This window comes from Barbus barbus (assembly GCF_936440315.1).
Source record: "Barbus barbus genome assembly, chromosome: 15".
NCBI lineage: Eukaryota > Metazoa > Chordata > Actinopteri > Cypriniformes > Cyprinidae > Barbus > Barbus barbus.
Genome location: NC_136743.1, coordinates 26,553,177 through 26,579,360, shown reverse-complemented (window position 1 = coordinate 26,579,360; position 26,184 = coordinate 26,553,177). Strand labels below are relative to the sequence as shown.

Below are 26,184 nucleotides of genomic sequence, written 5' to 3'. Positions count from 1 at the left end.
AACACATATAGAGACAGGTTCATCTAATTTTGTTGTCATCGCCATCACTCGATCATCAGATATGAACATAGAGTAATGATTCAATTCTGTTCTAATAAAAGTGTTTTCCACCAGGATACAATCAATAAATGTTACAGTTGCAAATGTGATCATTTTGTATTACACTCATGCACTAACAAAAACAGAGCTTTCCAGCTTTTGATCTATAAATATCTTTTTTGTAGATATTGTTGGGGTGGATTTACATTTGTGTGTCTGTTATTCATCCTTTGAATAAATAGATTTAAATGATTGTTATCTTTAACCCATCCAAGTGTAGTGAACATACATCCGGCGCAGTGGGCAGCCAATGCTGCGGCACCCGGGGAGCAGTTGGGCGTTCGGTGCCTTGCTCAAGGGTCTCACCTCAGTTGTGGTATTGAGGGTGGAGAGATTGTTGGTTATTCACTCCCCCACCTACGATCCCTGCCGGACCTGAGACTCGGAACCCATGACCTTCAGGTTACAAGTCCAACTCTCTATCCATTAGGCCACAACTGCCCCCCACATTGCCCCCCCAGTTCTTTTTAGCTTGAGGTCAATGTAACCAGCTAAAATGTTTCACACACTGGCCAAATTACACAGAAACATCACTGCTATGACTAATTGTAGCTTGGATTTTCCATACCCACCTTGTGCAGAACTTCTCTGTGTTCGTAGTGACTGACCACGGGATTGACCAGGCTGCAGAATCCGTCCACTCTACGGCGAGTGTCTCTATCTCGGGCTTCTTTAGTGTGCAGGCTGCAGATGGCCCTCTGCTGCAGCCGTCGACTCATGATGTCTGCAGAACATTCCAGGAATAGAACTATGTCGGGCTGCCCCTTCTGAAACACAAACAAAATATTTGAAGTAAGAAAGGGAACAAGCACTGAGAGCCAGCCAATTTCTTTGAGATACAGGCAGTGACATCTATCACGAGCACTGTAAAATGTGCTGATGTTTCGAGTATATTTAGTACTTTAATTGCATTATTACATGTTACTATATTGGATTTCAAACACTGTTTAAATGGTTTCATTGTGTTTTCTTCTGTTTCATTGTCACATTATCTTGAAAAATTCAAAACTTATCCTCACCCTGTCGATCTATTCTAGACCCAAACATCAATTGAAAAAAATAAATAAAGATATGTTTACTGAAAACTGAGAGATTTCTGTTCCTCCATTAAAAGTACATTCCACCACAACTTTAAAGCTTCAAAAAGTTCATAAAGACATTGTAATAATATGAATCAAGCAGTTTAATCCACGTCAATAGGCAGCTTATCACAAACAGCAGCTAATTAACAAACAAGAAGCATTCTTATTAATAATTCCAACATCGTTAGAGATATTTAGCTCGGAGTTGCAAACAATAAACACAAGTAAATGGATCCCCTGTTCTATTTCTGATATACTTTATGTGTGCTTCTTCTGACAACAGGACAAATGGATTTGGAAAATGTGCTTTGATGTGTACTGTGTTAGAATGTTGCTAACCATATTCTTTTACAAGTTACGCCCCAAATGAGAAAATATGGTTTAATATGATCAATTTCATTTAGTCTTTAATTCACATATACACTATCTGGCCAAAAAAAGTAAAAAGAATTGTTGCAGAGCATATAACATGGCAGTAACCTGTTAATCACTGCAATAATTATCCAATACAAAAATTTTAAGCATTTGCTTATTTAAATCTAGTAAAAAAGATTTGAATAAAAACCTAAAAAAACACTACTAACATTTAAATACACCCACATGCAAATGACATTTGAGAGCTGCAGTGGAGGGAAGAAAAAAATGCAACATATTTTCGACCTGTATCTCAAAGAATGCCATCACATGGCTCTTGAAGACTTAAAATCTGTTTTGTGGGCATAGAACACCCTTGAAAATGTGTCCTTTTGTGTTTTTCACAAAACAAAGATTCATATGGCTTTGAAACAACATGAGGGTGAGTAAACAATGTCAGTTATCATTTTTGAGAGACCTTATTCCCTATACTTATATCCATAACGTTCCAACATATTTCAGCAACTGTGTTACAGTGTTTGTCAGAGGGGACTGCAGTCTCACTCCCTATGATTTCATCTATTCCTGAAAATCACTGACCTTGGCTTCATACTCTTGCGCCTGCTTCACATTCTTTGGGAAGCCAGTGACCAGGAAGCCCTTGCCCTGACGCACAGTGGACGCCATGGCCTCACACAACAGATCCAGCAGCGTGTCCTTAAACACACACACAAGAGAAAACCAGATTAACACTCACATACAGATTCACAATCTGTGAGAACGTCTGGATGCATTAACACAGATACAAACACACACATTAGATTAGAAGTGAGAAGTCTGATTTCTGGGACAACTAAAAGTAGCTCACAGCAAATGTTAATGACAGTTATGTTGCTAGGCAACACCACTGTAACATAAATCATCTGATTAAGTCTGAATCTCTCTGAGCCACATGCCGAACCTTAGCAAATAAACACAACAACAACAGCGTAAGTCTGTGGCTGGAGGGCCTGCCTATTTTAGCTCCATTCCTAATCAAACACACCTGCTTGAAATTATTACAGTAAACCTGAATATTTCAGTTATTTTTTTAATGAGTTTGATTGATCACACCCCTTATTTTTCACTATATCGCTATTGTCTGTCGTTAAATACTTTAATATATGCATAGTTTCAGTCATGAAACTCTTCTGAGTAGCTGATGTCAGTTTGATTCTTCTAAAGCGGCAGCATAGCCAATTGATCTCTCTTTCCTATTTATTTCAGTCCTGACCTGGAAGAGCGAAGTACTACACACCATGAGAATTTGCTTGAGCCCTCCTCTTCCCCAGCACCACCTATCTAGATCTGTTCTCCTTACTTTACCTTGCAGCAGCAGCAGCACTGACACTGTCTACACTTGATGTTCACTTTCTGGCATACTTGACATTTGAGTCTGTTGACAACAGGACAAATGGAAGAGTGAAACCTTGATCACTTTGATGCATCTGGTTTAAACAGCTTGTTTGTGTCACTGACTTCAGAAAGATCCCTGCGTCAGGAACAAGTGGATTTATTTTTAATGGTGTCCCGGATCATGTTGGAGAATTGTATGTTTTTTCAGAGCATTTTACTGCAGATTCTTTTGTAAACGAAGCACAGTGTAATGGAGACTTTGCAAATAATCTTTTGCTGAAAGATGATGCAGTCTGCTGCATCGCAAACCGTAAGTAAACAATTTCACAAAGATTTGTCTGTAAATTACGGTTTTATATGGATAATGATGTCAAAACACTTACTTACGTTACTGACGAGCCTTAAAGGACCCACTCCTTAAAATTATATAATTTCAGAAAGAGTGAAGATATATTTAGTTTTTTTGTGGGAACAGAAAAAGTCATTAACATTAGCTAATTTCATAATATAATAAAATAATCCATGTCACAATTCCTTTAACTGTAATTATGCCCCCCCCCCCAAAAAAAAAATATATGTGTATAAAATAGACCAAAAATATTGCAAATTAAGGAATGCTTCTGGAAAATTCAAGCAACAAATTTGTTCATTGCTCACTGGTTTCTTAATCCTGCTTCCACAACTCAGCTATCTGATTGAATATTATTGTTGTTATTATTATTCTCTCTTTCAATGTGGACAGACAGTCATTGTTCTTTGGGAAATGAACCAAAAAAATGTAGCTTGTTTGCAGGGGCATATACAAATTTTGCTCAATGCTCTCTAGAATAAACTGTCTGCTTTCCCTAAATTATAATTGCCGCCTACCTCTAACTAGCACCACGGAGTTTAAAATTGGGGTTTGCCTGTATGTTTTCATTTGTGCACTACTTCTGCTGCCTTTGGTTGTGCTCATACTTTATTTATTTTCCAAAAGCCTATTGTTTGTGAACTATATGTCTGGAATTTATTATTTTTTGTGTCTTCATGGTAAAAACTATCATGTGGTTTTGCTAAATGACTTTTTTTTTAAAGGAAGAACTTAGATGTCCCAGCACAACTTCCTGTTTCAACGAGAAATGTATCAATCCAGGAAAGAAAACTGTAAGTGCAAATTAATTAACATAGCCTATAATAATTCACACAGCCTTTTTTAAACACATGCAGCCCTTTAAAGGTTAAACACTTCTCAGGAAGATGTTACTGAGAAGTGTTACGAAATAGTGTGTCTTCCTGTGTTTGTTTCACAAGTGTTAAATCCAGCTGAAGCTGATCGTTGTAATTTTCTGTAATGGACTTTAACAAGATTGTGCACCTCGGGAAGCTGCTCTCCTCTTTCCAAAAGGTCTCGGAGAAATCGTCCTCTCTCACTGTGAGACTGCAACTCGCTGCACAGGATGTCCCCAGGACACAGGCGCTTCAAACTGTATCGCTCCTCTATCTTCTCAGATTGGAGAGCTTTCCCCGATCCCGGTCCACCTAGTCAGAATGAGAAAGTTGTGAGTAAATCTATAATGAAAAACTGTAAATAAAATGGATGGGAAAGATTGCTCTAAATAGTGGGGAACAAGGGCCAGATCCTCAGTAATTGACTGTCTTGGGAGATGTGGGATGGATTATCAGTAGATACCTTATGGTCTGTACCTCACACTATACGCTGGCCCACCCCGACCTCGCCATCTGACTGAAGTCCCACCGGCTTTCATTAAGATTCTGCATACAGCTCAGAGCAGCCCTTATCTATCCAAACAGTCCACAGGCGGACTTCCCCGGGGATAACGTCTCCTACACAGCCAACAGCTGCTGTCTATAGTACTGATGACGAAAATGTGGCAAGCATATTTCAAACTTGCACGAATGCTTTGAAAAATCCAAGCATCTAAGCAAAAGGCAAAGGGGGTTTTGTCCTAACCAAAACAGTGAGTGGAAGGACACTTTGTTGATTGCTTGGACTCTATTTACTAGATAGCCCCAACCACCGATAAATCTTATTGGTTCAAAATCAATGCTTTATAATTATATTGCTATCTGATTGAATGTTACAGTTGTTGCTATTTTCACTTTTAGTGTAGGGTAACAAATGACTTCCAAAGCCAATATTGCTGGGGGGTTTTGTCCTCCATTGTCTAGGGATAAAATTAATATATTTAGCCATTCATTATATTTAATTTTTTAAATAATTTAATAGGCCTAAATTATTTTAATTTATTTCATGTTTACGTTCAAATTTTTTAGGGTCGGTATTTTTATTTTATTTTAAAAGAAGCCTCTTATGCTCAACAAGACTGCATTTATTTGATCATGCATACAGTAAAACACTAATATTGTGAAATATTATCCAAATTATACATATAAAAAAAAATTTGAATATATTTTTAAATGTAATTTATTACTGTTACAACAACAAGGCTGAATTTTTGGCATCATTACTCCAGTCTTCAGTGTCACATGATCTTTCAGAAACCATTCTTATGGTTTTTGGTGTTCAAGGAACATTTCTTATACTTAATGGGGGAAGTCGTGGCCTAATGGTTAGAGAGTCGGACTCGTAATCGAAAGGTTGCGAGTTCGAGCCCCCGGCCGGCAGGGATTGTAGGTGGGGGGAGGGAATGTCCAGCGCTCTCTCCACCCTCAATACCACGACTGAGGTGCCCTTGAGCAAGGCACCGAACCCCCAATTGCTCCCCGGGCGCTGCAGCATGGCTGCCCACTGCTCCGGGTGTGTGTTCACGGTGTGTGTGTGTGTGTGTGTGCATTTGTTCACTACTCACTGCTGTGTGTGTGCACTTGGATGGGTTAAACGCAGAGCACCAATTTCGAGTATGGGTCACCATACTTGACAATACGTCACGACTTTTAATATTGAAAATAGTTGTGATGCTTAATATCTTTGTACAAAATGTTACTTTTTTTTCTATGATGAATACAAATACAAATATCTTCACTGTTACTTTTGATCACTTAAATGCATCCTTACTCAAGTAAAGTATTAATTTCTCCCACCAAAAAAAATAATAAATAAATACATAAATAAAAAAAATTCTTACTGGCCTACTGACTCCCACTGATTTATTTATTTATTGATTTAACGTTATCCGTGTTATATTTAATCTGCAACAACATTCTAAAGATAAGTTTGGTCTTTACCTTTTAAATGCATTATTACCCTGTTAAAAAAAAAACAGCATATGCTGGTTAGGTATGTTCTGAAGCATGGCTGCTGGTTTGAGCTGGTTTAAGCTGGTCCTTAGCTGGTCATGAGCTGGTTTAAGCTGGTCCTGAGCAGGAGCTAGTTGCTTAGGACCCGCTTAGGACCAGCACATGACCAGCTAAGAACCAGCTCATGACCAGCAGCCATGCTTCAAAACATAGCCATGCTTGAAAGCCATGCTTCAAACCTTGACCTCCTCACACATGAGGAGGCTTCTCATCACGAAAGATATGCAACTGGCAGTTCAATGTGCCTCTTCAATTCTCTTGCGATTAATCAGCCTCACCTGTCCCTTGTTAGCCTATTGTAACCCAGTGTATTCAAAACCCCAGTGTTTTCCCTTGTTCTTGGTCTGGTTTTGTCCTTTCTGGACGTTTAGTGTGTGTGCAGTAGTTTTAGTTCTGTTAATCTCGTTTTGCTTGGGTTAATTCAAATAAACTTTTACCGCAAATGGATCTTGCATTTTTGCTCTTTCTAAAATAGCCATCATTAAAAGACCATAGTGGCAACTGTAGCTTATCATAGGGTATCTGTGGACTGTCCTAGGCTACAGCACTAGGTAAAAATTATGGTGCACTAACTGTGTAAATTATTTTTAATTATCTTGTTAAACAATCCATATTAAAGGGTTACTCCACCCCAAAATGAAAATTTTGTCATTAATCACTTACCTCCATGTCGTTCCAAACCCATAAAAGCTTTTTTCAATACAATTTAAGATATTTTGGATGAAAACCGGGAGGCTTGTGACTGTCCCATTGACTGCCAAGTAAATAACACTGTCAAGGCCCAGAAAAGTATGAAAGACAGTCAAAATAGTCCATCTGTCATTAGTGGTTCAATCTGCATTTTATGAAGCGACGAGAATACTTTTTGTACGCAAACAAAACAAAAATAACAACTTTATTCAACAATTTGTCTCCTCCACGTCACCATAGCGCCATTCTGGAGAGTTTCCAGTGATGGCAGATGGACTATTTTGACGATGTTTTTCATACTTTTTACATCTTAAATTGTGTTCCGAAGATGAGCAAAGCTTTTACGGGTTTGGAACGACATGGGGGTAAGTGATTAATGACAAAATTTTCATTTTGGGGTGGAGTAACCCTCTAAGTCAAAGAAATTACCAAAAAAAAACATTTGTTCGGGTGTTCTTCCTCTCAGATTTCAAAATGAATGTTAAAATTAATTTTGATCATTACAGATCACAATGCATTACTTAAAACATTCATGGAGCAATCCTACCTAGTCTGTTTCTCAATCCTTCACATGTGAACAATCTTTATTCTTCATGCCCCTCCATTGTGGACACTCCATTTATATGCCAGTGAGCTCTAAAACCAGAAAATTGTGCTTTTACCCTGTTAAGCTACTCTGTATCTCTATTCTATTCTAGACATCTGGGTAAAATAAATAAATAAATACAAAACTTGCAAAGGCGTCCCGAGTCTGTCTATTAAGTCTAATCTAATTATTTTTCTTGACAGGTATTACAGTGCAGATACAGCACTGATAAATCTTTCAGCAAGTCTTAAACGTGTCAGTTAGGGTGGTCAAGTGCACTCAAGAATGTAATTCACTCAAACTATCAATCTCAGATCTGTCCATCCGACTATCGACAGCCATATCCAAACCAAAATTCCAAGCCTAACTGTTGTACCAAATTGCTGAAGCGACAGAGGACAGGACTGTATCCACCAGGTTCCTTTCAAAGGACCGCCAAACTGATTTCTTCACGTCTCTTTTCACCACAAACTTTTAGTTCACTTCACTACATCCCAGTTGGCTAGAGCTTTTGAACAAACATGAGGTGAGGAAAGCTCCTAGCACACAAAGACTCGTACCATCTTCACCATCTGCTTTCCATTTATCTAGATGAAGACTGACAACAGTTTCAATTAAAAACCTTATTAGGAGACTTCAGAAGCTTTCACCTGCCCCCAATTTCACAGTTCATTATTCTGCTTGTGCGTTATTATGTCTGATATAGTTTCAGTGTTGTAGTGTAGGTACTTTGCATCACAACACTGCTTCCTGACCTGTTCTTCTGGGGAAAATCTAGGAACAATAAAATATTGCTTTGCATATATGTCTATAATGAAAACAATGTGCAATGAAATTATAGTATAATGTGATAATGCCGTTTTGTCAGCTAACATACCAATCACAAAGATGACCTTTGATTTCTTGGTCTCCACAGGAAAACCTGGTGGCATATTGGAAAAAAATTACAATCAGATAATCAACTTTAGCATGTTAAAATATAGCTTGTAATGCCATGCGGTACAATTAATGGTGGAAAATAATGACAATAATGGAACAAATAAAATGCAGCGTTACCAATAACAAATAAATGAAAATAAAAAATGACCTTTGTTAGTTTTTATCAATACCAAGAGAAATTTGCATGAGTGGTTATGCATCAGAATGGTTACACAGCTTTGAGTTTGATGGCTAAAATATTCAGTAACATCTTTTGTTCCCCCAAGACCAAGAATTGAAGTCTGGTGAGACTATTTATATTTCCTTCATTGTGTATTTCCCAATTTTTTCAGAACTGCATCATTGTTAAACTGCATCAACAAGCATATATTTATTCTTCTATCAACAGTATAATAATAAATAAGCCCACACATGAATACAGTACACAAAGATCAGTTGGGTAATACTGTGCTCACTTTCTCCAGTCGCCTCTGCATATCCAGCCAATTCTTCTTCATCAGTCTGCCATAGAGAAAAAGACACATAAGAAAAGGAATTAAATTATTTTTAAAAACCTCACAGATCTGGACCGGAAGGGTGAACGTGATTTCACCAAGTGCAACATGTTCCTGGATCAACATCCATGTTGATCCTGGAACAACATTCCAATCAACCAATCAGAATTCAGGGATAAGTTTACAAGAAATTTTAGCCTTACAACCACAGTTAGGTGCTTCTAAATTCTTATTATTCAACTATCATTTCCCTCTGATTTTAGGGATAAATTATGAGTAGGGTTAGGTCAAAATGTTGGACAATAATGTTGATCCAGGAACATGTCTTACTTGGCAAAATTACGGAGACCATTTCCTCCAAGCAGGCAAGGGAGGCAGTGTCTCCTTAAAATATTGAGAAAATAATCAATATTACAAAAATAAAACAAAGCAAATATTATTAAATATGGCATTACAAGTATAAAAGTCACTCGTTTTTATAAAGTAACACTGTCCAACAGCGACACCCACAGGTAAAGTTACAGCGGAGGCTTGCCTCTCCTCAGCCCATAGACTTTCAACAGAGACCCCATAGCATGCCGTGGGCTTAGTGGGGGGTAATTGAGAATGAACAGGGGAAAGTCATGTGAGAGGAGGCAATGCCTCCATCGCGCTGTAATTGGATATGATCGTTATGACTGGATGTGATTGTTCCTGCGATAAACCCCGCCTCTTGTTTTCAACTTGAAATGGTCTGAAAATGTGATGACAGTCAGTTTTTAGTGAGCATTCAGCTTGATGAAATGAAAGATATATATTCTGTTTACAAAGCTTTTATGACGATAACCCGCAAATAAGTTGACTATTAAAAAGAAAAGCTGGACATCAGTTTACAAAAAAAAAAAAAAAATATGGCAACACTTTACAACATGTCACTGACAGCCTGTCAACATTTGTATTTGCATACCTCTTCGCACCCGGTTCGCACAGACAGGATACGTCATCAGCGCGTTCACATACGCTGTGCAGACAGAGCGTGAATAACTTCAACAACCTGATCTTCCTTCCTAGTATTGTAGTACTTTTACTAACTGTACTATAAAGTTCCCCATCAGTCAGTCACATTCAACTTTATGTCAGAGTGACTGACGCAATTGGGAATCTCGCCAGAGAGCCCAATCACCTTAGAATGTTAACAAAACAAGCCAATAACAGTTGCCGTGCGTGTTTTGCATCGCGCACCCCACCCCGCAGCGCGGGCGTAAAAGGACAGCGCGTGCAGATGCACATCAGCTTTTCGCTTCGGAGCCGAGCCTTCCTGCTTGTTGTAGCAAATTTTAGCTCAAAAGGGAATTGTATATAAATAATTACAATTAATTACAATTACTTATATCGGCTGACAGTAATAACTGTATTAGGAATAAATTGCCATCAACTAATCTGTTCGTCCAGCAAACATTCAGTGTAAGTTCATATCAACTCTAAGAAAGGATATTTTCTTGGCCACAGAAAATACTTTACTAAGTATTAATACATTAGAGCATGTTGTAAGGATCAAAAATCGTCAGAATCAGACACTCATGTTATTTGTGCACAGTTTTATTAACTCAACACTAACGCAAACTAGTCTAACATACAAACAAACATACAATCACTCATACATGGGGAAAGGGCAAATGAGAGTTGATGGATGAAACCATCAGGAAACCAGAGAATGAAGCTATGAAAAGAATCAGTTAACCACCTGAATAAAACCATCAGCACCGTTTATAGCGGGGTCTATAACTTATACAAGACCTCTGTTTCGTTTAGTTAAATGTACGATACTTGCATCGCCTTTTGGTCATTGAACAAGTGTCCGAATGCAGTCTCCGATGAAAGTTCTGATGGTTTGAAGGTTTGGTGGTGTTGGAGTTCTTCCGGATCCAGAAGAGTTCTAGCTCACATCCTCCTCATCCTCTTAGGATCTAACAGAACCGCAGACTGGAAGGCGTCACTGATGTGAGAGCTTTATCTGCTATAGAGGTCACACCTCTGAGGCGTCAAAGGGCCAATGGTGTCCTGAATTTTTGGAGGGAAAGTTTTACGACTCTTTGTCTCTAATTTGCATAGGTAATTCGCCTGGGTTAATGCACAAACTGCTAAAGATTCTTAGGACACTAATATGTTGCATAGTTATCAACATGTAATGTTCACTCTCAATTAGTTCATCTGAAGACGAATTGATAGAGACTAAATATGGTACAGTTAAAGTGATATTAACTAGTGATCTATCGTAAGCATGCATAAAACAGTATACAATACACAAAAACATATACAAGAAAAGTAATAATATACACAATGACCTGAAGATATGTGTGTTCATTCAAAGAAAGGTTTTTCTATGAATTTATTAGAGAAGAGTCCATTTTTATGGCATAATGTCACTTTCCTAAGGGGAAATGAAGTGAGTTGCTCTGCCCGCATTCCTTTGAGCAATAAAACAAGTGTTATCAGATGGGTTGTCATGAAACCAGAGGCCTGTTCTGCCTTCTTAGGTGTTAGATGCATTTCGGGGGAAGGGTCCACAGACCCTCACAGTTGGCCCTTTGGTTAGGTGAGGGGGCATAAGAGATTATTTGTTAAATATAACAAATAGTTGTGTCCAAATGCTACATTGTGCAATCACCGGAGAGAGTGTCTACAGATAGCGAGTGTGTTGGAGTTACGGCGCGTCAGTGGGGGTTGCCGATCCAGTGCTGCTGCTTCTTCCGGGATGGACAGTGTGCAGCAGTTCATCAAACTGCGGTCGTGCAGCGACCTCTCCTGGGCGCTTCAACACTTTATTTTCTAAAAGAGCAAATCTAAAAGAGCTCCATGAGCGATGCAGGCATCTTTTTAAAGTTCGTGCGTTTCTTGACGTGGTCGCTTCCTGGCTCCGTCTGACGGTCATGAACGCTGTGTCTTGTGTTGGGCTATCAGCACACTGAAGCAGCGCTCGTGGATGAGTCATGTTCTCATTGCGGGAATATGACCATCGCGATGTTGTGATCCAGATACCTCCTCATCAAACGAGGGGGTGCCATGCCCCGTTCTAGTTCCTCCGTCTCTCAGCAGCGGAGAACTACTTCGGCTTGTGGTCACGGTGATCTGAGGATAACAGTGAGAGCTTCACTGAGCTTTGAGTGTGTCTCCGCTAGACTTTGGAGATGATGAATCGGCTGCGCTGCCTCTGTGAGGAAGAGTGGCGTTGCCCGAGTCAGATCCAGAGCTGACCGCTATGCTTTCCCGGGCCGCCGAAAGCGTTGGGCTGCACTGGAGACCTCCTCCTTCTCCCGAACGCTCAAGGTTGGATGATTGGTTCCTGGGGGCACAGGCCAATCGCTGGCAGCCACCTCCAGTTCCATTCTTCCCGGAGGTGCATGAGGAGGTGACTAGGTCTTGGAAAGCACCTTTTTCTGCCCGAAACAGAGCTAGCGCCTCCTCCGTCCTCACCACCCTCGATGGTGGAGTGGCCCAAGGGTATGTGGAGATCCCCCCAGTCGAGCGCACTATTGCGATGCAGCTCTGCCTGCAAGGCGCCGCCGCCTGGCAGAGTAATCCACGCCTTCCGTCCAGGGCCTGTAAGCTCTCGTCCGCTCTAATGGCCAAGGCTTACAGAGCTGCTGGACAGGCCGCTTCTGCCCTGCATACCATGGCCCTCCTGCAGGTCCACCAGACCAAGGCGTTAAAGCAGCTGCACGAGGGTGGTACTGACCCAGGTGTGTTGCAGGAGCTGATGATGTTGAATTGCCTGGAGTCTTTCCAGAGCAGGAGGGCGATTCCACTGAAACCATTTCAGAGGCTCCTGGGCCATATGGAATCCGCAGCCGCTGTTACACCGCTCGGGTTGCTTCATATGAGACCGCTTCAGCGTTGGCTTCACGACCGGGTCCCGAGATGGGCATGGCAACGCGGCACTTACCAGGTCCCAGTCACACCGTCTTGCCGCCAGACTTCAGCCCGTGGTCGGAAAGGCCGTTGCCTTTCTTCGGGCAGGAGTTCCACTAGTGCAAGTGTCCAGGCACGTGCTGGTCCGTATGGACAACACTGCGACGGTTGCGTACATCAACCACCAAGGCGGTCTACACTCCCGTCGTATGTCGCAACTAGCCCGCCAGAAGCATCTGAGGTCGATTCGCGCCGTTCATGTCCCAGGCGAGCTCAATCGTGCAGTCGACGAGCTTTCACATCGAGCTGATTTGGAGACACTTCGGGGATGCTCAGGTAGACCTGTTTGCCTCCCCGGACACGTCCCACTGCCAGCTGTTTTATTCCCTGTCCGAAGGGACCCTCGGCACGGATGCGCTGGCACACAGCTGGCCACGGGGCCTGCGCTAGTATGCATTTCTCCCAGTGAGCCTTTTCGCACAGACACTGTGCAAGGTCAGGGAGGACGAGGAGCAGGTCCTCTTAGTGGCGCCATATTGGCCCAATCGGACTTGATTCCCAGAACTGATGCTCCTTGTGACAGCACCTCATTGGCAAATTCCTCTGAGAAGGGATCTCCTTTCTCAGAAAGCGGGCACCCTTTAGCACCCACGTCCAGACCTGTGGAATCTCCACGTATGGTCCCTGGATGGGACACGGAGGTTCTAGGTGGGCTACCTCCAGTGGTAGTGGACACCATCACTTCAGCTAGAGCTCTGTCTACAATGCACGCTTACAGGCTGAAGTGGAACCTGTTTGTCGATTGGTGTTCTTCCCGCCGGGAAGACCCCTGTAGATGTCCGATCACGGTCGAGCTCTCTTTTCTGCAAGACGGGCTTCCCTCCACTCTCAAAGTGTATGTTGCCGCTATTGCCGCACATCACGATGCAGTAGACGGTAAGTCTGTCGGGAAGCACGGCTTGGTCATCAGGTTCCTCAGAGGGGCGAGGAGGTTAAATCCACCTGGTACCCTCTTGGGATCTCCCCTCGGTCCTGACGGCCTTGAAGAAGGAGCCCTTCGAGCCTCTGCAGTCAGTAGAGCTAACGTTTCTGTCGTTAAAGACAGTACTCCTCACTGCTTTGGCCTCGGTCAAGAGGGTAGGGGACCTGCAGGCATTTTCGGTTGACGATTTGTGCCTAGAATTCGGACCGGCTGACTCTCACGTTGTCTTGAGACCCCGGTCCGGATATGTGCCCACAGTTCCCACCACGCCTTTCAGGGATCAGGTGGTGAACTTGCAAGCGCTGCCCAGGAGGAGGCAGACCCAGCCATTGCTCTGCTCTGTCCCGTCCATGCTTTCGCATTTACGTGGACCCCACGCAGAGCTTCAGGACCTCAGACCAGCTCTTTGTCTGCTTTGAAGGACAGAAGAAGGGAAAGGCTGTCTCTAAACAAAGACTTTCCCACTAGATAGTGGAAGCTATAGTTCTAGCTTACCAGGCCCAACGGTTGCCGTGCCCCTCAAAGTAAGAGCACACTCTACGAGAGGCATTCTTTCTTCTTGGGCATTGGCACAGGGTGCCTCGATAGCAGACATCTGTAGAGCTGCCGGCTAAGCGACACCTAACATGTTTGCGAGATTCTATAATCTCTATGTAGAGCCCATGTACTTGCCTCAGGTGGCCAGTAACACCGGACCCGCTTGGTGTCAATCACGCTTCCTGCACCACTCCCCTCTACGGACTGGATATGTGCGCTTCTCTGCTTCTCAGTTCAGTTCCCCCTCTTGTAGAATGTGGCTTCCGTAGCGTTCCCCTACTTGGGTACGCTTTCCCAGTGTTATCCAATCCAATGTACGGAGCAACAGTGGCTGCATCTCTGCCTAAGCCCTGTCTATCTTCCGTCCCAACTGGTGTGGGGGGACTTGCCGGCTTCCACAGGGCACTGGAGGGGGTCAGCAATAGTGACGTTTTCATAGGGATTCCTAATTGACCTATCGGTAAGCCTCTCCCCTCAAACGCAGACTAGCCAATGTACATTGTAGGGCAAAAACACATAAACGAAGGTCTACATTTCACTGTTTCTTCATATTAAACTGGTTAAATGTACATTAATTTTATCGTACCCTGCGATACATGAACAGTGTTGATCCTGCATGTTGTCATCCGCGATCGCGATGACCGACCATAATATGAGACTTCTCCTGCTTGCATTGTGATCTGTAAACCCTCGCTTCCAGTTATCCACCATGTTTATTTTTAAATATTTTATAAATCCCTCTATGGAATATTTAATTCCCATTTGGTAGCCTTCTGTGTTCAAAATTGTGCAAAAACATCGTGGGACAAGGTTTTCACACAGCAGCTCTCATTGTAAAACAGTGAACTAATGTTACCTAATGAAACCTTATGTATAAGGTTATAGTGTTTCCAAAATATTGTTCAAATTGTTACTGCCTTCAGTTATTACTTTGGAAGACATGTAAAAATACATAGAACATTATGAAATGTATAATTAAAGATATAAAATAAAATAAAAATAACATTAATAAAACACAAAATAGAATTATACTTGTTCTCTATTTTTATGTAATGTTTATTTAACCAGGAGAATGTGACAACATTAATTGTAACAGGGACATGAATTTATATATATATATATATATATAAACTGTCTCCTCATTTTAAAACACCAACTTAAATCTATACTGTGTGTGGCAAAAAGCTATTTTATTTAGTTTAATCTGACCAGAGGCCAGTCCATTTGAAGTTCCAGTAGTGTCTGGCAAATGAATATGCTGGAGTTTGATTTTGGATGAGAGCAAAAGGATTTTTTCTTGAAACCCTCCCGAACAACTTGTGATATAGGTGCTGTTTGGTTATTATCATTTTTTTTTTTAGGTTTTCTGACTCTTAATACTTCGCTAATTTCTGCAATTCTCCAGCTGTGATCCCTGGAGAGCCTTTGGCCACTCTATCAGGCAGATTTCTAATATCTCCAGTTTATTGAAATGTCTCAATTATTGCCCTGATGGTGGAAATGGGATTTTTTAAATACTTTAATGCTATTTCCTTACAGGTAGTTTGTCATTTTGTGAACTCAAAAATGTTTTCCTGCATATCAGAACCGCATTCTTTAGTTTTACTCATTGTGATGGATGATCAAAGAAATTACATGTATACAGCTCTCTCATGTATATATACATATGATATACATGTTACATGTATATCATGTGTATATACACACGAGAGAGCTGAGCCACCACTTTAGAAGAAAATTAACCCTATTTTTTAGAATTTTTAACATTTTTTTTTGTTTTTGCATTGTGTCATTTTCAAAATTAAGCACCTCCCCAACCAACTTCTCATTACTGCAATTCAATGCCTTTTTATTATTGAATTCGGCACAAAGTAAACAAATACTACAATGTTGTATACTTATGATCGTGCATAAATGTACTTAATTTAAATATGATACTATGATGTTTTTCTGATTTTAATAAAATAATTAATTTTGAGTAAGTTGCTGAGATATGAAGGGCCATTAAAAGCATTGTGCGAGCGATGTCACAATGCACAAACTTTTAATGGTCCTGAAAATATACTTTTTTTTTTTTAAATGTATTTTTTTCTTTAGATTATAGGGTGAAAATATGACACTTCTCCACAGTCATTTTATGACTTTCACTGAGCTAATTAAAACAAAAACTGTGAGATTCCTCCTGTTTGAACATAAACACACCGCAGAAAACTGGGAACTTGACAGTTTGTGTCGTGATTACTGTGATTAAAAGAGTTCTGGGCTGTTGAACAGAAGAACCTTAGGCGGTAACTTGCCACTTTTTGCAGCATTAGAGAAGATGAGATGAAAAAGAGAGTGTGTGGGAGGAGTGCAGGGTGCCGCTGATGAGCGTGTTTGTGATGTGGGCAGGCCACCCGGTCCGATGACTCACTGGCAGAAAGAGAGAGAAGCGATACACAGATCCACAAGCCTGCAAACACTTGGACCACTTAGGCCACAACGCCTAGCCAGAGACACGGAGTGCACAACCACCCCAATATTACCAGTAGTGCTTGATCAATATGCGTGTTTTTATTGATTCTTAATTTTTTTTTTTAATAATTGGACCCCTCAGTCTTAAATATTTGAATACATCCATGGCCTACATGCAAATCACATCAAAAGAAAGCTTTTTAATGTTGTTTTCTTTTCAGGGCCCATTTTTATATTGCTTAAAGCATGACTCAAACAATACTTCATGAAGATTGTGCTTAAAACATGAACGATAACTTTAACTTTATGGTTTACTCCATGGTAAAATGGTATTGCCATGGTAGGCTGTATAAAAATATCCAAAAAAAAAATGTATTGCCATAGAAATTTCCAACAAAAAAAAGAGAAAAAACAACAACCTTCTTTTTTTGTTGTTTTGTTTTACTGAAAAACGCATACTGATTATTTTGCAGTGAAGACCTTTGAGCGCAATCTCTTCCGTCACATGTTTTTGCTCTTACTCCTTTACTTGTTTTCTCTCTCTGACTGTGGAAGATGTTTTCTCATGAATATCAGTCTGCTTCTCATTCATTAGCTGTGCAGACTAAACAGCCACGACGATTGGCCTGATGTGCTGTGGACATTTGCCTTGTTTTTGTGTGGAGGAGCCGTGGGCGCTGCAGGACGTGCTGGATGCATGATTTCGGCAGACACCCCTGTCTCATAACACAGCACAGGCTGCTGGATGAGACACTTGTCCTCTTGTGCTGCATCTCATCTACACTGCCTTCTGTAACTGATGGTAAAATAATATCATAGTTTTAAAATGAGCAAAAATAAACCCATTAAAAAACTACTGTGAGAGAACTATGGTAAAATGATTGTAAAAGATACCATATATATATATATACCATATATACCCAATATATAGTATGCTAATACTGGTATGTAATACCACATATCAGTGTTTCCCAACCGGGGTGCCATCTGTCGAGAGCAGGGGTGCCGTGTAAAAAAATCCTTTTTTTAAGATTTTTAAATTGCTAAAATGTTAAAAAAGCATCTATTATATAATATCCATTTCTGATGTCGCTAATAAGATGCACCGAAATTCCGCCTGCTGAAAAGTAGTTCACCACTCAGGTTTCATTTTCATGTGGTGTGACGCTCTGCGTATTATCCCGCTCTATGCATGTGTGCGCTCTGCTCATATACCGTTCATGCTCATCAGAACAGCAAAGTCCACTCAAAAATTGAGCCGACAGGAAACATCTATGTAGTACAGTATTGTTTCTGTTTGCAATAGCCCTACTGTGCTGTAACATGGTGTGGTTTATGGGCAACTCTGGTAATGCTGTCCTCTCATTCATTGATCTGCTAACCTCTGTTATGCTCACATGTTCTGATAATAATAGCTTTATAGGACTAAACATTATTTGGACAATTGGTAAAAAAAAAAAAAAAATGTCTTAATAGCCCTACTGTTAGACCTACCTGAAAAACTAAAAAGCAATTTATTTAATTTGTATAGTTATTTATTTGTGCTATCATTAGTAATTTGTTTATTTGCTCTTATTTTATTACTGACTGCTTACTTGTCATTTTTAATTCAATTCAAAGTTTGAAATCAAGCTATCTTGTACTACTGCAACAAAATTGCCCACTGTAAAATAAAAAATACACAGAGTGAGCAAAAATTTGTGAGATAGCTAGTTATAATGATAATTAAACAATGTTTACATATTAATATAAGCCTACATTAAAATATGTCATATAAATTGGTCTCTTCATTAGAAATTAGCCTACTGATTGCTACCATTGATGGACAAAAAATGTAATAATATTACAAATAGCTGTATAACAGTATGTTCTGCAGTTTTTCCCCCTCTGTACCGAATATCAAGGTATTTTCAAGCTACCATATCAAAGTTAGAAATTCAAGTATTGTGATAAAAAAATTTTTTTTTTGTAGGGTTCCACAAATTTGGTAAAATTTCCAAAGGGTGACTAAAAAAAGGTTGGGAAACACTACCATATGGTACTCAAATGCACTTCAAAGAATACCATGGTGCAGGCAAAACAAATAAAACAAAACAAAATTTCACTACTATTGTATATGTTCAAAAACATGATACTAACACCGTGAGTGTCCAGAATGTCCAAAAATGGCATTAACATGTAATCATATATAACATGATCATATTAATAATATTACCATGGATCATGACCAACTGTGGTACTAGCTCTAAAAAACAAACTTGGTACGTTCAAAAACATGCTACGTGTCAAAAAACACAACTCCAACATGTCCAGTAACATAGAATTAGCAGGCGTACATGTCCAAAAATATGGAATTAGAATGCTACATGTCAAAAATATGACTCCACCATGCTACATGTCCAAAAACATGGAATTATCATGCTATATGTCAAAAAAACATGGAACTAACATGTTACTAATTGACAACAAATGTAAACAGTGCAAAACATCCATAACACAAACCTCTAAAATTATTATGTAAATAAGTGTAACCACTGATATAACAGAGGGGAGTAGATTAAAGGAAAATCCGGTGGCTCTTGAGGCTGTTTGCTGGCATAGTTTCTTTATCATCCCTTTTTTGAGGGAAGAGTCACTGCAAATTAATACTAAGCTGTTCTGACTGATCGCTCTTATCCTATGATGAAACATTTCTATCCTGATGAAAGTGCCCATTTGAAAAAGAAGTGCTTGTATTTAATGTGCACTTGTAGTGTACTTTAAATGTTAAAAAACTGTACTTTATGATAATATATTAATGAAATAAAAGGCCACTTAAATGAGTACACTTAAAGAGAGTACACTTTCATGATTTAGGTACACTTTTAAAATGTGTCATTTGTCAAAGTATGTGTCATTTCAAATATTTTTTAAAACATGACATATTTGTCGTGAAATTACATACAAAAATTTATTTAACTCCTACTTAAGTGGATCAACGTGTTAGACTTTGGCAACAAAGTTTCCCCAGAAATACTTATCTACTTAATGCATTTTTTCCAAACAAATTGTATTGATGAGTAAATGTGTAAAAGTTAGGGGAAGCTGCCATCATACTAGAACAACGTGCATTATCATGTTTATTCTCATTTCTCTATCGCAAAACGCTAAAACTGGCATCGTTTTGGAGAAAAATTTGAGAAAAACTGAAAAATTGGTGTTTGTATTCTTCGCATTGTTCTAAGCATTCATATTTTATTTGCAACAACAGCATGCTCTGTCTTAGTGGCCTTAGACTTGATTTTAAGTCTATTTTTTTTTCAAACTTTATGATTTAAATGGTGATGATTGTACTGAGAATAACTTTCATCTTTTCTTCACTTTAATAGTTTTTCTGTGTTGTTTTGATGTATTTTAAAGAGTAAAAAGATCATGCGAATTACAGTATGTACAATGTTTTCTGAATGGTAGAAGTCACAGCTCAGTACTCACTACTCAATACTCATGAGTACTTTTAAAGAAGCTACTCTTTTACTCTTACTCAAGTAGATTTTTGGACAAGTACTTTTTACTCAACGCACACTCTTTCCACCACTGCGCAAAAGTAACAATGCATTATTTTCCATAAAGAGTAACTAAGTAACACAATTAGTTGCTTTTTTATGGAGTAATGCAATTTTGTAATGCATTACTTTTAAAAGTAGTTTTCCCCGACACCAGATATTGCTGTCCATTACCATCATCAAAAATCATCCCTGTACAGTTCCAGAGACATGTAGAATCAGTGGACACATGGTGACCCAAGAACTCACTTGCCAAGATGCTTTATTTTCCTTAATTTATCATCCATCTGCATGCCAGTGCAATTTCATGGGTTGCTAAAAACATGAAGGAATAGAACAAAAATGAGGGCATAAATATTTGGATTTTTACTGAAGCTTTTCTGCACTAGATGGACGTCTTAATCAAAGCAGCTGGCAAACAGTCACAGTACAGAACCAAGCCAGCATGGCTGGAGCCAAGAACCTGCTGAACACGTCGCACACTGAGCTGAAGACTGCTCTGAGATCTACAGAAGTGTTTTTCCCTGTGTGGTGCCGATTGCACGGAGAGTTTGCTGTCAGCAGCGCCGCTGATGGACACAGATGAAAGGGTCACGGTGGGAATGTGGGTTGATCCACATCCATAAACACTCTTCAAACCATCCTCCACTTAGGAGCCTTAACGACTACTTTTCTCTCACGCAGACACGATTTTAACCAAATATAATGGAGAAAGCATGACAACCTCTCATGGAAATCCACAGAGAGCAACAGTTTCAGGAATTTAGTTTGACAGACATGTAGCAACAGGGAGGGTCTAATTGGTTGGCCGCTTTCATGTAGCCCTGCCATATCTGTTGGTAGATAGCAAGAACCCTCTGAATAGAAGATAACATGTCTCTATGTTTTTGTGTGTGCGTGTGTGTGTGTGTGTGTGTGTGTTCGTGTGGTCGGAGATGAGGTGAAAGTAAAAAGCAGGTGAAGAGAACGAGATGCTCCCAAAATGATAGAAAAAGCAATCCAAACAATCCATGGCAGGAGCACTGATGTTTCTGATAGTTTTTAGCTTATTTTGAATTGTGCCTCAATCTATGAAGCTGAATGTAGTGTTCTGATCTTCTATATATATATTGAGAATGTAAAAAAAAACTAATGCTCAGCTTGTATAACATAACATTGATGATAGACCCAAACCATAAAATTTAGTTCACCCAACATATGCATGCTTGAGATAAATGAAAAAATAAATAAATAAAAAAATTACTCACATAAAATTCTAGCAATGAATTCTCTTGTGAGGCATCTATTTATAGACCACACACACGAAAAATACATTTTGAAAAGAGCTGGTAACAAATATTTTTGGTTACCTTTGACTTTATTTTATGACATTAAGAAACAATGAGGGTGAATTTTTGGGTGAATTATCCATTTAAGAGTTTATTTTCTACAAGGTAAAAATGAGGCCAAATGTACATGAAAATGTTCCAGAAACTAGAGTTCATCAGTGTTATTTCTGAGATATATATATATATATATATATATATATATATATATATATATATATATATATATATATATATATATATATATATATAAACTAAATGAAAATGAATTTGACAACAAGCTTTATTATATTTGTATTTATTTCATTAGATTTTCTTCAATGGTTTTAGTTAACTATAATAACCCAGGAGTCTATTAGGTACTGCATGCATTACATCACATAAGATCAAAGAACATGCATGTATAAACCTCAATATGGGATAATGCAATACTAAAATAACCTCTCTTTACAAGCTTTTTCAGAGATGGTATCCAAGTGGGGATTACATAAAATGACACCACAGCACATTCTGCCTGACCTTGAGAAAAGATATGGTCTGAAACAATCCCTAAATAATCACATCCAGCTATAGAGCCATCTCATTATATCATACACAGTCAATGACTCAGAAACATTGATTACATTTCCATATTGAAGGTCAGCGACTATGTACCAGTTATTAATGTGATAATTAAAGTTGAGCTATTGAAATACCTAACAAATATACAGGCTATTCTACTGTGGCTTTTCTTTAAAAGAATATTCAGAAAAAGGTTCAAATAGCATGCTAATGAAAGTCAAGGACTTTGGGTTAAGCTTCATCTAGACAGAAGCTAATGCAGGAGATAGAGTCATTCATAATGGCTATCCGCTAATGCAGGACTGTCACTCAGCATTATATACAGCACTTGCACTCGCTCAGTCTACCTATAATAGCCCTTCAGCAGTTTCATCTGAGCCTAATCTGAGATTCCAATAAATTCATAATGAAATAAAGAGACGAGACAGATGGGACATTTTCTGACATGCTAATGATGCTCTAAAAGCTATTGTGGTTTTACAATAACAGCAGAATAAGATAGCCGAGATCCTATCAATCCATTGTGTTTTACTCGGCCGTGACAGCGATGATCGATCATGAAAACGATGATCGTGATCAGTTATAGCAGCACTTTGAGCGGCACCCTGAGCTCTGATTGTTTAGCTTGCCACAGCATGCAGTCCAAAATATAGACGTGAGAAGAGAGAAGCATGGCTTTGAAGTCGCAATGTCTGGGTTAGCTACATACATATCTGATTAATATAATATAGGATGCGTTGGGATATTAACATTTATTAACATGTTACCAATGTTTAGTTTCATTCTCAAATGCAATGCCCGATATTGAGACGTTAGTTATTTGAGACGGTCATATTGCTTTTAGATGTTTTTTTTTTTTTTTTTTAAATACTGATATAATAGTACAGCAGTGCTTTTTTCGTCATATTTGTTCAACAGTAGGCATACTTTGTATGGCTTGGAAAACGCGTAGGTGATTTCAGTAATCACTTGATAATGTAGATGAAAATATAGCACAAATCTGCCATAAACAGCATTATAATGAGAACTTTATAGAATGTGAAATCTATAGTAAATTATGTGTTCATGCTGTCATAGACAGGTTTTCATTTCATATTTTTATTTTAAAAACAGTTGTTTACATAGAAGTCTTCAGATATTTTCATTAAATAAATATCTGAAGACCTGAGCCCCCCCGAGTACTCAAGTACTCGTTTTTAAACCTATCGATGATCGAAATGAGAAATTGCCAAAAATGCCCATTCGTAGTAGGATGTAGGTGTAGCGTAACCGCCGGTGTGAATAAGATACTCTTCAACACCAAGTTTTTTTTACAGTACAGGAAAACCAGTCTCCTCTTGTTTGTTATTGTGGCGACATTTCCATGCCCCTAAACGTGATGCTGAACGAAACGAACTGTGATTGGTTGTTTGACATGTCGGTCAAACGTCCTCATGGGCAGGTTTTGGCCAATGAAATCTGCCATGGATTCCAGACCTTCAGCTGTCAGTCTGAAGGTCTGGCTACGCGAGACTACTTGCCTAATATCGAAATCATCATCATTTTCCTTTACAAATCCTCATTTTGTTCTTCGAATTTGTGACCCATGTTTTGTTTTGCTCTCTCCTCTGTGCTTACACGTTCATCACTTCTCACCAGAGCTTATGCTATGCATTTGCCGGAATGCCACTCTCGCGAATGCACGTAAAACAGTTAGCAGAAGCTAGAGATTACAGTTTCTAAAATTTTGAATATGGATATTTTTCTTACACAAATGCATCACTTTGCTTCAGAAGGCCTTAATTAACCCCCCCGGAGCCATGTGGAGTACTTTTTATGATGGATGCACTGTTTTGGGCTTCAAAATCTTGACCACAATTCACTGCCATTATAAAGCTTGGAAGAGCCAGGACATTTTTAAATATAACTTCAATTGAGCATATGCACGATTACTTCCTGGTTTTAGATAAGCCAGCTCAGTCATTTCCGGTCAACTGTACTGTTCTTTAAGGGAGCGCCCTTTGCTTGGTTTCTCTACATAATCCATTCACAATTTGGAGAAAAGTTTGGTTTGTCTAAAAGGACCAAACTTCCACGTATACCGTTTCAGGAATGACAAATACGAATGTTAAATTTACGTGAGGGAATCCAGTAAATCATGCCGCGAGTCATTGCTATGATTGACAGTGACAACGGAATGAATCATCTGACGAGCCGATGTCAAAATAGAGCTGTGCATTAAGTTATTCAGACTAACAAAACTAAAACAACAGCAAGTCTGTGTTGGATAAAACTTAAACGATGTAGTTATTAAAATGAAATCTAAACATTTCAAAATATTGAATGCATTATTTAATTGTTATACCGACTTATTTAATTTGTATTTGACTATAGGTATAATTCAATATTAGGCTGTTGTCTGGCCTTATTTATTTATTTCTTTAAATGACAAGTGACTTCGTGACTTCCTGCACTTGCTTATATACAAAATTTGTTATAATATTTATTTCATAATAAATCAAAAGACGTGAAAAAACTATGGAGTTGAAATAGCAGCCAAAGTGATGGCAGCTGCAGCCAATGAGTGATGGTCTACTGCCGCCATCTGGTTATAACGGTAATTTCCTTTTCATCTTAAAAAGTCTTCCTTTTTCGCAGAGACACGTTTTTGCTAGGGATGCACCGATACCGATACTGGTATCGGGTATCGGGTCGATACTGAACTCATGTACTCGTACTCGTTAAAATGCCCCGATACTAAACGCTGATACCACGCATGTGATCAGTGCCATATTCAGACAAAGAAACACCAACAACAGAAAAACAGACAGCAGAATGTAGTTATTAGAGATTAAGGATGTCTAAAAATGTACATGCAATGAATATAATGTTAAACATTCAGTATTAATGCCTGTATAGCTGATGTGAGCAAGCTGATAAGCAAAACACGCTGAGTGGATCCAGCGCGCGGCGGCGCAGATGCGCGAGCTTGTCGAGTGAATATCCCTTTCTCACAGATATCACTGGAAAGTTTGTACTTCGGTCGGAAATGTCAAAAACGAGTAAGTAAAACAATGCACAAGTTACTTAACAGTAGGGAGAGAGAGATAGAGAGTGGTGTGTGGTGTGATCTTTATTGATGTTCGCTCAGCATGCATCATTTGAATTAAAACTAAATCGTAAATATATGACAACATATAGGGGCATTCATTCACTTTAAACATAATTTATTTTTAACCTTAAGCATTGAACACGAGTGAAACACAAGTGAAACTATCAGCCTGTGTGAAATGCGCTAGGCTGTTCTGTACTTGTCATCTGCTCCGGTACACATAAGTGCGCGCGCTGTGTGTGTTTTCCTTGCTTCATGCGTGTTTCTGCAATTTTATGGCTTTGAAATCTAAATGTTTCAGATGAAAAAAATTTGTAAAATTCTATATCTGAAAATGATTGATTTATATCGAGTGGTTCCCTGCATAATTACAGCAAAAAGCGTGGTTACAGCACTGAGCCGCTGCAATGGAGCAGCTCTAATGCTATTTAAGATGATGTACCATAGAGCAAATAAATAAATAAAAAATGAACAGTGAAAGTAACAAAAAATTGTAAATTACATTCTAATGGGCATAATTAAGTGTGAAAAATAACCGAAGGATATACAGTCAAACCAAAAATTATTCAGAGACCAGATATAATTTTTAATTTTTTTTTACTAGTGGGTGCAGGACACTATAGTTAATTTAAGTAACTGAGGATAGCAAAATAAAGTAAACTGTGACAAATTATACCCAAAAATTCTTCATACAGTGGACTACCAGTAAAATTAATGCAAAAATTATTCAGACCAAGTAATGGAAAAAATTGAAATTCAGGCTTTCATAAACCTGGTTGACAGCATGCCTAGGAGACTACAGGCTGCCATTAAGGCTAAAGGTGGCCCGACAAAGTATTGATAGTTGTGTAAATATTGTCATATCAACAGCTGTCTGAATAATTTTGATTGATTGATAGAAAGGTAT

General features: G+C 39.0%; 1 protein-coding gene across 1 annotated transcript in view; it reads right to left on the bottom strand.

Moving 5' to 3' along the window:
* LOC306881419 (adenylate kinase isoenzyme 5-like) overlaps positions 1-26,184 on the bottom strand; it is a 105,331-nt gene that overhangs the window by 823 nt on the left and 78,324 nt on the right. The window contains exons 9-13 of the mRNA XM_079435514.1: positions 8,859-8,904; positions 8,342-8,386; positions 4,285-4,448; positions 2,136-2,252; positions 672-866 (exon numbers count right to left, since the gene is read on the bottom strand). Of these exons, the coding sequence (XP_079291640.1) occupies positions 672-866; positions 2,136-2,252; positions 4,285-4,448; positions 8,342-8,386; positions 8,859-8,904 (567 nt within the window). The remainder of the gene's footprint in view (positions 1-671; positions 867-2,135; positions 2,253-4,284; positions 4,449-8,341; positions 8,387-8,858; positions 8,905-26,184) is intronic.